This window comes from Trichechus manatus, unplaced genomic scaffold (assembly GCF_000243295.1).
Source record: "Trichechus manatus latirostris isolate Lorelei unplaced genomic scaffold, TriManLat1.0 scaffold00002, whole genome shotgun sequence".
NCBI lineage: Eukaryota > Metazoa > Chordata > Mammalia > Sirenia > Trichechidae > Trichechus > Trichechus manatus.
This window is the reverse complement of record NW_004443938.1, coordinates 16,042,558-16,058,235: the sequence shown is the minus strand read 5'-3', so window position 1 is coordinate 16,058,235 and position 15,678 is coordinate 16,042,558. Positions and strand designations below refer to the sequence as shown.

The 15,678-nt window shown below is 41.9% G+C and overlaps 1 protein-coding gene across 1 annotated transcript in view; it reads left to right on the top strand.

Moving 5' to 3' along the window:
* Positions 1–14,833, top strand: part of TIAM2 (TIAM Rac1 associated GEF 2) — a 136,192-nt gene extending 121,359 nt beyond the window's left edge. The window contains exons 15-24 of the mRNA XM_023728900.1: positions 676–744; positions 2,176–2,301; positions 3,373–3,481; positions 6,394–6,573; positions 8,575–8,693; positions 10,944–11,052; positions 12,159–12,217; positions 12,850–12,955; positions 13,899–13,986; positions 14,396–14,833. Of these exons, the coding sequence (XP_023584668.1) occupies positions 676–744; positions 2,176–2,301; positions 3,373–3,481; positions 6,394–6,573; positions 8,575–8,693; positions 10,944–11,052; positions 12,159–12,217; positions 12,850–12,955; positions 13,899–13,986; positions 14,396–14,585 (1,155 nt within the window). The 3' untranslated portion in view covers positions 14,586–14,833. The remainder of the gene's footprint in view (positions 1–675; positions 745–2,175; positions 2,302–3,372; positions 3,482–6,393; positions 6,574–8,574; positions 8,694–10,943; positions 11,053–12,158; positions 12,218–12,849; positions 12,956–13,898; positions 13,987–14,395) is intronic.
* Positions 14,834–15,678: the final 845 nt, after the last annotated feature.

Below are 15,678 nucleotides of genomic sequence, written 5' to 3'. Positions count from 1 at the left end.
TCACTAAATTATATACTGATGTTGGCTTCAGATTATTAAATATAAAATATCTTTATCTAAAAGGTTTTATAAATAAGTCGACTCCCCCCGTTCTCTGTAGTGCAAGAGCCTAGTTTACTCGAGACCCAAATATGACCTAGATTTTAAACATTGTGACCGCTAATGTGTGGGAAAATTTTCTTCCCTCTGGGTGTTTGAAATTCTGCTAGTGCGTAGCCCCAACGTTGAAGCACCCCCCAGATCTTATCCTTTCCCTCCCAGATCCACAGCCTTGCTCCCTGACACAAGGGAGGAGAGGGCAGATCCGCCAGGAGCTGAGCTCACACCCAACGGAAGGAACTAGCCAGACCTCACCTTTCCTGCAAGGAAGCAGGGCTCCTGCTGCTGGAGTCTGAAGAAAGAGCCTGTTCCCGCGACAACATATTTAATTAAGCAAAGCAGGTGATCACCTGCGCTAAAGACAAATGTGGAATCCAGCTGGTTTCTGGTTTCTGGTTGTGTGATGGTAACCTCCTTGAGTTAGGTGAGAGATAACCACCACATTTAGGGTTAAGAATTTCAGGAAGACATAACTTCCTCATGCCTAGTGGAAGTCACTGGAGCTGCTGCCAGGTCACTGGGGTCTCGGGCATTTTAGAGACTCATTGTTCGAGGTCTTCTTCTTTTGTCTTTCAGGATCTGAGCTGCCTCTTTGAATTATACTTAGAGCCACTTCAGAGTGAGACCTTTCTTACACAAGACGAGGTAAATACTCACCTGCCTTCTGTCCACTGACCCATAGGTTAGTCTCCCTTGGCCTTTTAGCAGACGTTCTCAAAGGTTATATCTACTTACCCCCAACAGAAAGAAGCCCTGGTGGTGCAGTGGTGAAGTGCTTTGCTGCTAACTGAAAGGTCAGCAGTTGGTTTGAACCAGGGCTTCGAACCAGTTCATTCCTGCTGAACCCTTGCTGAGAATTTGCATTTCTAACAAGTTCCCTGCTGACAATTTGCATTTCTAACAAGTTCCCAAGAAGCTGTATGTAAGAATCACCTGAGGATCTTGTTAAAATTCTGATTCAGCATGTCTAGGGTAGAAATGCAAATTCTCAGCGAGAACTTGTTAGAAATGCAAATTCTCAGCAGCGGGTTTGAACCGGAACGAACTGGTGTGAAGCCCTGGTTCAAACCCACCAGCGGCTTCGTGGGATAAAACACCTGGCAGTCTGTTCCCGTAAAGATTACAGCCTAGGAAACCCTGTACGGCAGTTCTAGTCTGTCATATAGGGTCACTATGAGTTGGAATCGACTCGATGGCACACAACAACAACAATCCCACAAGAACATCCGCGATTTAAGGGTCTTCAGAGAATCCTGACCTCGGCCTCCTCCAAAGCCACTTTATGTGGCCTCTGCTGTACAAAGCACAGTGACTAAAATTTACAGAGAAGGATGGTTTAGACCCTTGGTGTAGAAGAAGAAGGTGTAACTACAAGTTACTTTTTAATAAATGAATATTTAATGTTAAATCACAGTAATAGTTCTTTTCTATTTATTTCCATTTTTCCTGATTTGAATTCCGGGAATTTTACCTCTACTTAAAAAAAAAATAATTTAGAATTATAGGAATTAGAACTGTACATTGAAGTGGATTGTCCAATAAGCAAGGTAAACACGAGCTTACTTACTAATCTGTATGAACAATTTCACATGGGTTTCACCATACCACATTAAAGTAAAACCCATGTGAAATTGTTCACTACAGATTAGTAAGTAAGCACAGGTAAGCCAGTGCTTACCTTGTTTACTGAGTCATCCACCCTAGTCAGGGATTGTAAATTTGAAAACAGGCTTTGATTCTGTACAAGGGTGCTGTGGGGTTGGGAGAGAGACAGATGCCAGCCATACCTAGAAGCAAAATCTTTAATGTGGTGAAAAAATGTGAAATTGTTCACTACAGATTAGTAAGTAAGCACAAGTGAGCCTGTGCTTACCTGGCTTATTGGATATTCGGCCCCTGGCTATACAACTCTGTATGTATAAACTCTATCCCATAGTGAATATGCTGTCTTCTTTAAAGGATGTACTTCTGTCTACTGCTTGGTGAATTGACCTCATTGTGACTTACTTGTGAGTCTCAGTGTGGTATCTAGATCTTCATTGCTAATACCCCTTTTCAAACCTGACTTGCACACAGATGGAGTCACTTTTTGGAAGTTTGCCAGAGATGCTTGAGTTTCAAAAGGTGTTTCTGGAGACTCTGGAGGATGGGATTTCAGCGTCATCTGACTTCAACACACTTGAAACCCCCTCGCAGTTTAGAGTAAGTACTTCAGACTTTGGCTTAAAGCAGAAATAGGTGGGCGCAGTGTAAAATTCTCCCTTGGAAAGAGTATGTTGTCCCTTGACTATTGACAAGACACATTTAGTGTTTTCATCTGGCAGGTAGTAAAATACAGCTACATATCTTTTCTAGAATAAATGCTTCTGGTGATCCAAAGTCTGAGTAGATGCAGTTTTGTGGATTCAGCCTGGTGTTGAACACATAACCAGTTTTGCCTGTTATGGTGATTCATGGTGACCCCATATGTGTCAGGGTAGAACTGTGCTCCATGGGGTTTTAAATGGCTGACTTTTCAGAAGTAGATCACCAGGCTTTTCTTCTGAGGCACCTCTGGGTGGACTAGAACCTCCAGTCTTTCCATTAGTAGCCAAGCATGTTAACCATCGCACCACCCAGGGACTCCACTCCTTGCTCAACTTTACTGAAGGATATCTTGGGTGATCACTTGTGATACAAGAGCACCTGCCTGCATTCGATTCTTCTGTGTGGTTGTGAGAAACTGGGATGAAAAGCATAGGTTTCAAATAGCATTGGTAGAGCTTCTGTTCTCTGGAGACCTGTCTCCAGTAGAAACATCAAGGATTGATAAGAAGTTCCCCAGGGAAGGAAGGATGGAAGGCAGTAGAAAGGGGACAAGGAAGTATACAGAAATGATTATTAGTTTCAGACAATTGAGAGTTGGCTGTTCTTGATGAACTTCTCAGATCTTTTATTTCCTACTTTGTCAGATGTATCTTTACAGATGTTTCTTGCCCTTTGATTGCACACAATGTCAATAGGCTCTGCTGCCTGAACTGTATTGTCCAAGAAGAAACTGCATGTTGGTAATAAACAATCAAACGAAAGACCTGCTGGAGGATGCCAGGCTGTTCTCTCTCCTGTGTATTTAGGGGGTGTCCTGTGCTTATTTCTCTTAGTGACCTCTCTGTGGTATCAGTGCTTGAGTCTCTGAAAGATAAATGCCATGAAGACACCCGAGCAGCCCATGCCTTGCTGTAGCCAGCGGACACTGTTTAAACCAAGCGTGATTTGACTTTTCTCTTCTTTTAGAAGTTACTGTTTTCCCTTGGAGGCTCGTTCCTTTATTATGCGGACCATTTTAAACTGTACAGCGGATTCTGTGCTAATCATATTAAAGTACAGAAGGTTCTAGAACGAGGTAAGTTGCTCGTACTTTTCATAGCTGTGCTTTTTGTATTTTAACTGTTATACAGAGTGAGCCAGTATTTAACAAGTAGGGGTAAGTATAGTTTTAATGGCTTATGCGCCATCCTTGACCTTGAAAGCGACAGACACTGAAGGGAAAGTACATTTCCATTTATTGGTAGCAGTGAGCAAGTGCACCTGATAACAGAGCTGGTGCTTTGCCGCTGAGTCATCTTGCTATTAAATTACATCTGGATTCTGGTCTCGACAGATTCCTTTATCTGAAAACTTGCAACTGTAAGCCCTGGATGGGGATAGAAAGGAACGCACGCCATGTTTTCTTTCTTTCTCGTTAACCTTCTCTGAGGAGTCACGGCAAAGAAGCCACCACCAAACACACACCACCACTGGACACACCCCCACCAAACTCACAGGTGTGCTACCTACAGTTACAGCTGCTTCGGAGGGACCAGAACAAAACTCACGTTTATCCCAGCCCACATCCCATCCGTCCCTGAAGTATCTTTCATCTCCCCACCTTTTTATCATCGTATTTTATTGGCTTTAACTTAAGACGTTTAGTTTTTTTCCAGCGCAAGTGAACCCAGGGGATCAACCTTCAATGCTCCTTCCCCACTTCCTGCCAATAGGAAACATTTGACATGGAGCTTGGAGAGATGCCTAAGGCTTGGCAGCTGCCTTGTCATGGGCCAGCTCCAGGACAGGTCACTGGCATTGATTGACCCACTTGGGCTTCCAGTAATGGGTCAACCAGTCAGCCCAGCCCGGGAGGTATATTCAAAGATTTGATGGCAGTGATAACCTTCCTCAGGTGCAGGAGTATTGAAGGCAGTTTTTGCGTTATACTTGCCATCATTATATCATCCACCCTGATAGTCAATATATTTCTGTAATTAACTACCCCAGGAATTCTCAACTGAAGCTCTTCTATTGCTGAAGGCTTCTTTCAGTCACCAGAGAATCTCATAAGTTATCAGATTAGAATTCTCAGTGCTCTCTCAGATAATGTTTTTCTATCCCATTCCTTGGAATTCTCATTTCTGGTGGCAGAGACAAGTAAGAGAAGGAGAATCAGTGATGCAGGAGTGGGACTTTTAGGTCAAGGCCAAGAGCAACATTAATTCAGTGTGCTCAGAACACAGTGAACAAATTTATTTCCTTCAGGAGTCTCTCTCCTCCACTGTGGCTTCTATAGCAGAAGGCTTCTTATGAAAATATATGGAATCCTATTTCAGTTCATCTGAACATTCTCCAGAGATGATCACCAAGGTATCTGTATTCTTTCAAATGTACTTGGAAATAAGATACAAACCTTGTGAAGCATCAATTGCTACCCTGTCATACGTTTCCAGGATAAAAATGACTTCATCCAGGGCCTGAATGCCATCTTCATAATTAAGGATGACCTCATGGGGTTCACTCCCGATATGATTTGCCACTTCTCCAGATGACAGTGGATTGGGCTGTCTTCCATGACAATGGAAGATGTTTGAGGAAGGTTCTGTATTTGAACTTCTATAGTTGCTTCAGTAGAGTAGCAGCAGCCAGGCTCTGTTCCAAACCACCTGAAAAAAGGCAGGCACGTCTCCTGTCTGTCATCAGATGCTTCTTGTAGCATTGTCAGAAGGCATCCAGAGGTTGCTCTTCAATGTTTCTTGCTCAAAACCAGGGGCTGGTTTCCCTCACTGTCATGGAGGCCTGTAGATGTTTATCCCCACACTGATGGCATCTCATCGTTTCCACTGATGAAGCTGTACCATTTGGTTTAAATCCAGAATTTCACAATATCCTAGAAGAAAAGTCTCAAGTTTGAAAAATGGAGTATCAGAGTGCTTCAAATTAAGACCCTTAACTTCTGAATACCCAGCCCAAGCCGCCTTCTCTAGTTGCTTTAAACAAAGGTCTGATTCCATTGGCATTTCCTTCTAGAAGCACCGTCTTATGGATAGTATGTAGTAAAACAGAAGCACACCAATGATGGGCTGAATTCCTCTTTTGTCATAAAGATGAAGGAGTATCACACCATCCACTTGATCTCATAATCAAATTTAAAATGGTACTTGCATCTTCTTGGAGCTGTAGATTTTGTCCTTGTCACAGAACCACAAATAAGGGCATATCTTCATTCCGAACAGCTAGTCAACCAGTGCCAACTGGTGAAGTCCAAGCGGCAGCTGGTGAATCCTCTGACGTTCTCAAAACTAACTGCACTTGGATTCCTGGGTGCACTCTTCCTTCAGGCACTGAACAGAGAGGTAATCTTCACTGCACCAGGGTCCAGCACCACACTGGTGGGACCTTCTCTGAGGAGTGAGAAGGTTTAGGCTGCTGGGGACTGTGGAGGTGAGGCCCGCAGTCTGCAGTCCTTGTAAACTTATTTTAAAGGGAAAAAAGTATTGATTTACAAATCACCATTAACTGTATGGAATAAGCAACAACTTGTGCTCGGCCAGTGAAATAACACTGGTTTATTTTGCTCTGTGAATCTTTTGTGCGGTATGGTGTACGTGTTTTGTGGCTTCATGCATTGTTGGAAACCAGCTGTTTAGGCACCTACAACAGTATCTCTGATGGGTATGCATTGCAAGGTGTCTTTAAAGTCCTACTCCCACTCTTAGTCCAGGAACCAGAGTTCGGTGCTCCTCTTTGGCGTGTGCACAGATTTCCCCAGCATTCCTAGCAATTAGCCTGCGCTCATAAGATTTGTCACCAAGCGGTGATGCTGTAGCCCACAGTGATATCTGGGTGCTAGATCCAGTGATGGGTTTGGTTTTTTATTAAACGATGGCTTTAGGAGGACTGAAGAAATGGCTGATAAATAACTCTACTGAAAAAACCAAATTAAGTAGAATTTAATTCATCCCATTATGGTGCTCTGAGGGTCTCTTCTCCGTTTGCTCATAGCAAAAACTGATCAAGCCTTCAAGGCCTTTCTGGACACCCGGAACCCCACCAAACAGCACTCCTCCACACTGGAGTCGTACCTCATCAAGCCAGTCCAGAGGGTGCTCAAGTACCCGCTGCTGCTCAAGGAGCTGGTGTCCCTGACAGACCGTGAGAGCGAGGAGCACTATCACCTGACAGGTACAGGGGCGCGGCTTATGGCGCGGCCTTCCAGCTGCCCTCTTCCCCAGCCTAGCGTCGTAGTCAGAAAATCTTTCGTATTGCAATTGTTCATCTTAGACATAGTCTTTATATGTGAAAATAGATATGTGGCCATTCCTTCCGAGTTTTCAAATGCTTTGGTAAAAATTATCTCATTGGATTGGCCCCCAAATTTGGTAAAAATTCCATCCTCATTCTTAAAAGAAGGTCATTTAAGGTCAGTGATTTAAGATAAATGGTTTCAGGTCACTTGCCTAGTAAATGGGGCTGCCAGAATGGAACATCAGGCCAATTTTTCTATAACTCTGTGAAGTTTGTTGGGTTGTTTGCTGCCCGAATGCTGCTGATAAATCCGTTGGGTGGGCTCCACCTTGTGGAGATCTCCTAGCAGAGCACAACTTCAAAACCAAACAACAGATTGTGCTTTAAGTGCACAGGCAGTCCCAGATTTATGATGTATTCCGCACTTACGTCGGTCCCTTTTTTTCTTTTTTTCTTTTGTACATTTTATCGTTAGTAACACGTTGCAGCATGTAATTTGCTGATGTTATCATTCTCAGATGTTCACTTGCAGATGTTCTGTTTTATGATTTACTGTTCAAAACACTGCCAGATTTGTAAAGCTTCTGATAATAAAAGGCAATAACGAAAACTAAAAAAAAAAAAAAAGAGGCATTTGACTTACGTCAGAACTGACTTATGATGGAGTCATTGGAACAGAAGCCTGTCATAAGTCGGGGACTAACCGTATATGTATTTGTCATCTTTTGTCACATCAGAAATTACTGGCCTAAATATATACAATTTGTCAGAAAACACAAAGCCTTCAGTTTGATAGTGAATAGAGTGCCCCTTAAAAAGATGCTTTATTTGGAGTGGAAAGAAATAGCAATTTGTTCTCCACAAATAGGACCTCTTCAGGAGGTCTAGGTAAGCCACATGCAAGAAAATAACTGGAGAGAGAAACAAACTTCTTAATAAATGTTAATATCACAGAATAATAAACTCTCAGGACAGTATACATTAAACCGGCTCTTTTCCCATAACAAGCACCAAAGACTGAGATTTTTCTTTTTTTATTAAAGTAAGTGATACATATTATGATTAGTATTCAGGTATAGTATAAAAATATCATTTTGCACTAAGATGATCTTTAAAAGGATTCTGTGAAAAAACTTCCTTCCACATCTCCCTCCAGATTTAATTAAAATATGAAATCAGGAGAACAAAGTATGAAAAATACGGAACTTGAGGGTGACCTAAATTTTTGCTTTTTGACTTTAACAAAGTCATTTTTTCCCACATAAGCCCTCGTAGAAAGTAATAAGTAAACACCATGTATAAATGCAACAGTTGCTCTGGTAATTAGACATTTACAGAGACCTTTGTAAGGTCTAATTAAAAAACTATTGTAGCTCACAATTCCAGTAACAGGTCCCTGAGGAGAAACAAGATTTAAGAGCAGAGGCCCTGAGGCCAGTCAGTCTGGGGTTTAATTCTGGGTTCATCCTTACTTTTCTTGCTAGAACTCTGGAAAATTACTTAACTTCTCTGCACCTCAGTTTTTCATCTATAAAATGGGTTGATTATAGTTCCTACATCATTGAATTATTGTGGGGATTAAATGAGATGATTCATATAAAACACTGATTATAGAACCTGCCAAAGAAAAAGTGTTCAATAAATGTTAGCTGGTAGTAGTGATAGGTTTTATTTGTACTTTGCCTTATTCCAAAGAGAATTTGAGGTAGAGGATAATCTTACTTTTCTTCATTATAATTAGTATTCATTATTATCGTTCTTCTTATTATTACCATTATTATTACACTAGGCTGTCGTGTATTCTACCTGAAAGATGCTGCTGTTTGTAGTAAGTGGTCTCGAATCCTGGCTTGAATCTTGGGCCCTTTCATTACTGCTGTTGGATAGGATTTAAAACAAACCAAAATTATAAAATAAATACGATTTCCCATTTTGCAGAAGCACTAAAGGCAATGGAAAAAGTTGCAAGCCACATCAATGAGATGCAGAAGATATACGAGGATTATGGGACTGTGTTTGACCAGCTGGTGGCAGAACAGAGCGGAACAGAGAAGGAGGTCGGTGGGCTGTGGATTCTGGGAGGCCGAATACATGTGTACTGGGTCTGTAGGTGTCCTTGTTCCCTGGAGCTGCAGTAACACAAATACCACAGTGGGTGACTTTAAAAAACAGTGTCTTAGTTACATAGTGCTGCTTAGTTATATAGTGCAGAATTGCCACAAGTGGGTGGCTGTAACAAATTTATTTTCTCACAGTTTAAGAGGCTAGAAGTCCAAATTCACGGCACCAGCTCTAGAGGAAGGCTTGCTTTCTCTGCCAGCTCTGGGGGAAGGTCCTTGTTTCTGTTCAGCGTCTGTTCCTTGGTTCCTATGTGGCCTGTATCTTCCCCTGTTTGTGCTTCCTTCTCTGCCTAATCTGCTCTTTTTGTATCTCCAAGGTAATTGGTTTAAAACACACCCTACACTAATATGGTCTCATTAACATAACAAAGAAAATTTCATTCCCAAATGGGAGTACATCCACAGGTGTAGGGATTAGGATTTACAACACATATTTTTGTGGGGCCACAATTCTGGAGGCTAAAAGTCCAAGTCAAGGTCTTGGCCATGTCAACTGTGTCCTTGTCAGTAGCCCCAGGTGTTCCTTGGTTTGTAGATGATCCTTACAGTGGCATCTGTCTTTGCCAGTTTGTGCATATGTCTGTGTCTGAGCTGCTTTTTCTGTAACTCAGAAGTGATTAGGTTTAGCATCCACCCTACACTGGCATGACCTCAGCTGACTGGTTACATTACATTAGATTGTATCGTAGAAGGTGATTTCATTCCATTAGATTAGATTACAGCCACAGGCGTATGGGTTAGAATTCCCACACATATTTTAGGGGGACACAATTCGGCCTGTAACAGTAGGTGCCCTTTCAGACTAGGCCCCCTGTGAGGACTTTCCTGGAGGAAAAATACCTGAAATTGTCTTTTTGGTCTTAATGATTATAATGTTGTTGTTGTTAGGTGCTGTCAAGTTGATTTTCAACTTGTAGTGACTCCATGTGACAGAGTAGAACTGCCCCATAGAGTTTTCTAGGCTGTAATGTTTATGGAAGCAGATCACCAGGTCTTTCTCCCTCGGAGCTGCTGAGTGGGTTCAAACCATCAGCCTTTCCATTAGCAGACCGATGCTTAACCATTTTGCCATCAAGGCTCCTTAATGCGAATAATAAACCATGCCTTTGGGCATAAATGTAACAAAATTCATTACACTGGCTTAAAAATGTTACCTTACGTCATATACCATTCTACAAAAGAAAACAAGAATCAACATCACCGAGCTCGTATCCCTTCTCCCTTCGTCTTCCTCCTTTCCTATGGGGCATGAGGTAAAACAAATCCTGGAGGCTAGAATACGTATGGAGGGCTTGTGCTGGTGGGGAGACCCTGGGTGGTGCGAATGGTTAACATGCTCGGCTGCTAATTGAGAGGTTGGAAGTTCAAGTCCACCCAGAGGTGCCTCGGAAGAAAGGCCTGGTAATCTGCTTCAGAAAATTCAGCCATTGAGAACCATATGGAGCACAGTTCTACTCTGACACACACATGGGATTGAATGAGTTGGAACTGATTCCACGGCAACTGGTTGGCTAGACTGGCAGAGGGTAGGAAAGAGAAAGGAAGTGGGAACCAGCATGTGGGAGAATCTAGGGCTTGTCCTCTTTTACGTTTTTTTGCCTTTTTAAACATCAAGTACTGGTGACTATGACCTTACTTAAAAATTTAATTAAGTGGAATTGGCCAATTTCTGTATTTGTTGCCTGACTGCTAACTTTAGAATCCTGTGCTTTTAAACCTTTATACAAGATGCAACATACTTTAAGTAGAAAAAAGCAAGAGCAGAAAAGAGCTGGAGTTTAATTTTTTATTACTATCAATTTCAACGTTAGTAATGTTTTTATTAGCAGACCTAATGTAGTTTATGGATTAGAGGTGGTGAATGCACTAGATCTCATGGTAAATGTCAACAAAGGAACCTTGGATCAATCTGAACACTGGGGTAGAATTAATATGATGGAAATTGAGTAGTTGGTGAGGCATGTCTCACATACATAGTATGCATTGAAGCAAAATGCCTTTATGTTGTTTTTCAAATGGTTTGATGCTTAGCTCATATTTTCAAAACCTCCACTATTTAAGGCCCCGTAAAAATCCAACAGAATGTACTTGTATTTAGCAATGATCATTTATGTGATCCATGAGCTAACGTGATAGTCTACCCCTGGGGCTTCCGCATCTTCTTCATCTCCTGTTTTCACAATACAGGTGACAGAACTTTCGATGGGAGAGCTTCTGACGCACACTACAGTTTCTTGGTTGAATCCATTTCTGTCTCTAGGAAAAGCCAGAAAGGACCTTGAACTCACAGTGTTTGGTTAGTATTTCATTCAAGAGAAAGTAAACTTTTAAATATTGCTTCCTAAGTTGAAGACAGAGTGACAAGAGGTTGGGAATATATGAATAACATCACTAAACCCATCAGTCTGGCTAACTCCTGTTAAACCAAAAATCATACTAAGCCAACAGTGGAAATTGCTTTATTTAATATGCTGTTTGCAAATAGGGGTAATATTTCGACTAGAAAGTCCAAAATATTCCAGGCAGGAAAGAACTTCCCAAGATTCTTACATCCCATCTTATCAACATCGCCATGGAAATGGGGCCAGAACAGTGTGTTTATATAATAACAATTTACCCTAATCTGACCTTGGAGTTTCTGTTTCTCGAATGTGACTGCCCAATACCCAAGGCAAAATGGTCTTTACTAATTTATCTAGACCACTATTTGACTCAAAGCTGACATTTAGAAACCAGTTCTCTCAAGGCTCAAGGTTCAAAAGAACATCTCAGAGCAGTGGCTTGGGTGGGTCACCCCAACTCCATGGACCCCAGGAATCTGGATTCCAGGAGAATTAAACTCTGCTTCTCACTCCTGATTTCCAGAAGGTGTTGGAAGAGTTGCTAGAATGGCTTGTGACTTAGCACAGCCAGCCTCCAACTATTTAAAACTCCGCTGCTCTGCATGCTCATGATCTTGTTCTCCCTTATGCTGCCTGGCCTGGTGGCTGTCGCCAAGTGTTACAGAAGCAGATCTCCTGAGGCTGTTTTAAAATCTGCTATCCTAAAAGTTTGCTGAATTTCCAAATGTATTAATGTTCACCAAGAGCTGGGAGAGCAAGCAGAGATGGAGGAGAGTCGCCAAGCGGAACATCATGTCCTCAGCCTTCAATAAAACAAGAATTATTTTAAGATGCCAGGATCTTCTTCAGATAATAGCTTTTAAATAAGCAGGTACTTCTGCATAATTCAAATAGGAACAGAAGGCAGTACCATTTATTCATTCATGGGTTGGCATAGTGAGATCTTTGAGAGTTCATAAATTTGAAGAGCTTTATTCTATTAAAATATTCAGCTCTAATTTAACCTTGGAATTTTGTATAAAATAATGAAAGACTTTCCTTTCTCTTTTCCTTTCTTTAGTTTTTAAGAGAGCTGTCATACTGGTTTATAAAGAAAACTGCAAACTGAAAAAGAAATTGGTAAGGCAAGAATGAGTTACAATTCAAGCTGTATTTTCATGGCCTTGTCTTCCTATTAACGTGGAGCTGAAAAGCCTGCTAAGTGCCCAGGGCTCATTTACTGACATTACTAATTCTTAGGGTAGCTAAACAAATCAAATACTTAAGGCATTCTGAGTCTCCCCACAAAAGATGTCAGTTTCAAAAAAAGATGTAGACAAATACCCAGGCTGGAGCCTGCACAGAAAACCAGCTTTTGTATCCCGGAAAATGGCCCATGTTTGCACCAGTCTATGTAACTTTGGTTTGTTTCAAATGCCTTTTATCTTGACTTAAAAAAAAAAAAAAAAAAGCATAGCCGTGGATGCTCTAAGCCTTCCGTGTACTATCCAGGCTAACACAAGGACATGAGGCTTGGTTGCCATTCTTGCTTTGAGACGGAAGCTCTGCTCCCCAAGCCTTGCCCCTGGCTTTTTCCTGCGGGTCTGTAAGCCCCTTGAAGACGAGGTGCATACTGGAGTCATGTGTGCCCTAAACACACACAGCTGCCAGGGGCCTGGCACAGACAGGAACTTAGCACTTCCGCCCAGTACAGACACATCCTCCTTGGGTGAGAGCTCTAACACTCTTCTTTGTGGGTTTTCATATTCCAGCCCTCGAATTCCCGGCCTGCACACGGCTCTGCTGACTTGGACCCGTTTAAATTTCGCTGGCTGATCCCCATATCCGCGCTTCAAGTCAGGCTGGGGAACACAGCAGGTAACTGTTTCATGTCGTGCAATGGCAGAAAAACCATCTTAGGAGACTTATATGAATAGTTGTGGAATGAAAAAGTAGGAAAGGATCTTGGGGATAATTTTTGGTGTCTTTCAGAAACAAGGAAAATGAGAACAAGAGAGGTTGCTTTGATGTTTCTTTACAGACTTTTTGAGAAGCTAAATGCCAATGGCTGGCTTTCCTTTTCTGAATATCTGTCTACATTGTATCCTTATTTTGTTCACCTCTCAATAGTTTTCAGCATTTTCTATTCTGCCTAATATCCTTGAAACTTGCAAATTTGCTAAAGAAACAAAAGCACACAAATTAAAATTTTACAAATTTAGACAAACCAGAAAATTCCTTAAGATTAGGCAGTATTGCAAGTGATGTAAAAAGAAGAAATCTTTGGTCCTGGAAAATGTTCAGAGATGCTTCCAGAATAACCATATTCTGGAACAATGTCCCGGGTAACAGAAGGAGCAAGAGGCTAAGGCAGGCAGTCACGTTCTGGGTCCTTGTTCATTCTTGTCCGCAGTGCTTAAATTTCCTAGAACATGACTGAATCTGGGCCTTGCCTCTTTTATCCCAAGCACTTGAGCAAATCCCACTATTCCTTCCAAGGAATGGGCAAAACCCCAAGGAGCGCTGGCTAACAGGGCCTATTGAACCTCTTTCCCAAAGAGATAGAATCCAGGGATAAGGAGAGAGCAGGTTACGATGAATGGAACCCTTCAGGAAATACCAGAAGTAACTAAAGGTGTTTCACTTTTTGTACCTGTTTGTGAAAGTTGTACATACAGTGAGCCACAGAAGAAAATAAGTCATAACTAAGAATATTCAACTTTTTTAAAAGTCACTAAATTTTGAGTTTTAAAATGTTTTCAACCACAGCAAGCATCTTTGGTGAAGTTGTAGGCTCTTATTTTTGTTTTCTTTTACACAGGGACGGAAAATAATTCCCTTTGGGAGCTGATCCACACTAAGTCAGAAATAGAAGGACGGCCGGAAACCATCTTTCAGTTGTGTTGCAGGTATTGCGACTTTCCAAAACTGAAACCAGTGAAAAGAAGGTAGAATAATCTTCTCCTAAAAATAGATTACTTTTAATGCTCTTCTGAATTTTGATAACATCAGGGTCACTGTCCCCCCTCCCTCCCAAAAAGGCACTAGGTCTCTAGCAGAAGGTGACGAATACACTGATTAATTATATCCAGAGCACGGTGCTTGAAGAAACAAGAGTGGCCAATCTCACCTCCTTTGCTAAGTGAGGAAACTGAGGCGTGTCAAGGTGGGGTGGCTTGCTGAGGGTCTGGCCTGGATGTGACCGGGCCAGGACTCCTTCAAGGTGGCCCTGACCCCCGTGCTCAGGAGGACAAGCCAGGGTGGAACCCAAGGAGAAGGGACAATGTGGAAAGTACTGCTGTTCTCTCTCTTCCCCAGCGACGGTGAAAGCAAAACCAACACTGTGAAGGTGATCCGTTCTATTCTGCGGGAAAACTTCCGGCGCCACATAAAGTGTGACCTACCCCTGGAGAAAACATGTAAGGATCGCCTGGTACCTCTTAAGAACCGTGTTCCTGTTTCAGCGAAATTAGGTGAGGATTTTGCTAGGCATCTGTTTGTTGAGTAAAACATCACGAACTTCTCCCAAAGGATATGTGCTCTTGTAATCAAGCTGTAAATAATAGCTTTATAAATTACTGGGGATAACTTTCAGAGTTCTAAACCAGGAACCCACATATGTAGGGTGATGTGAGAAGTCAGTGGCAACTTTATTTCCTTTTAAGAGACCTAAAAATAAAATGCCTCTTGTTCCAAGATGACCTTTTATAAACTAGAACCACCCAAACTCCCATAAAACCAAACCCAAACCAGTTGCCCCAGAGTCGATTCTGATTTCATGGAGACCCCACCTGTGCAGAGTAGAACTTACTCCATAGGGTTTTCAAGGCTGTGACCTCTCAGAAGCAGATCGCCAGGCCTGTCTTCCGAGGCACCTTTGGGTGGGTTCGAACTACCAACCTTTTGGTTAGTAGTTGAGCACTTAACTGTTTGCGCCATCCCTGTCTTATCAACTGACGTAGTCTATAGTTACTATTTTATTTGTTTCTTCCACTAAAATGTACTACAGGACACCTAGGCATACTCAATACTTCAATAAAACCTAACATACTTGATCATACCCCCTGCCCCTAATAAATCAGCAGGTAAACATTCCAAATCATGCTGCTCTGAAATTTTCTGCCTGCTTCTAAATGTCAGCTTAAATTTTCAGAACCTTCTTTCTGTATGTGTGTGTGTGTGTGTGTATGTATGTATATGTATATTTGGTGAAGATGTTGTTAGGTGTTGTTAAGTGCCTTCGAGTTGGTTCTGACTCATAGTGACCCTGTGTACAACAGAAAGAACACTGGCCGGTCCTGTGCCATCCTCACAATCATTGTTATTTTGAGCCCATTGTTGCAGCCACTGTGTCAATCCATTTCGTTGAGGGTTTTCCCCTTTTTTGCTGACCCTCTACTTTACAGAGTATGATGTCCTTCTCCAGGGACTGATCCCTCCTGATAACATGTCCAAAGTATGAAGTATGTGAGACATAGTCTTGCCATCCTTGGTTCTAAGGAGCATTCTTGTACTTCTTCCAAGACAGATTTGTTCGTTCTTTTAGCAGTCCATGGCATATTCAATATTCTTCCCCAACACAATTCAAAGGCATCAATTCT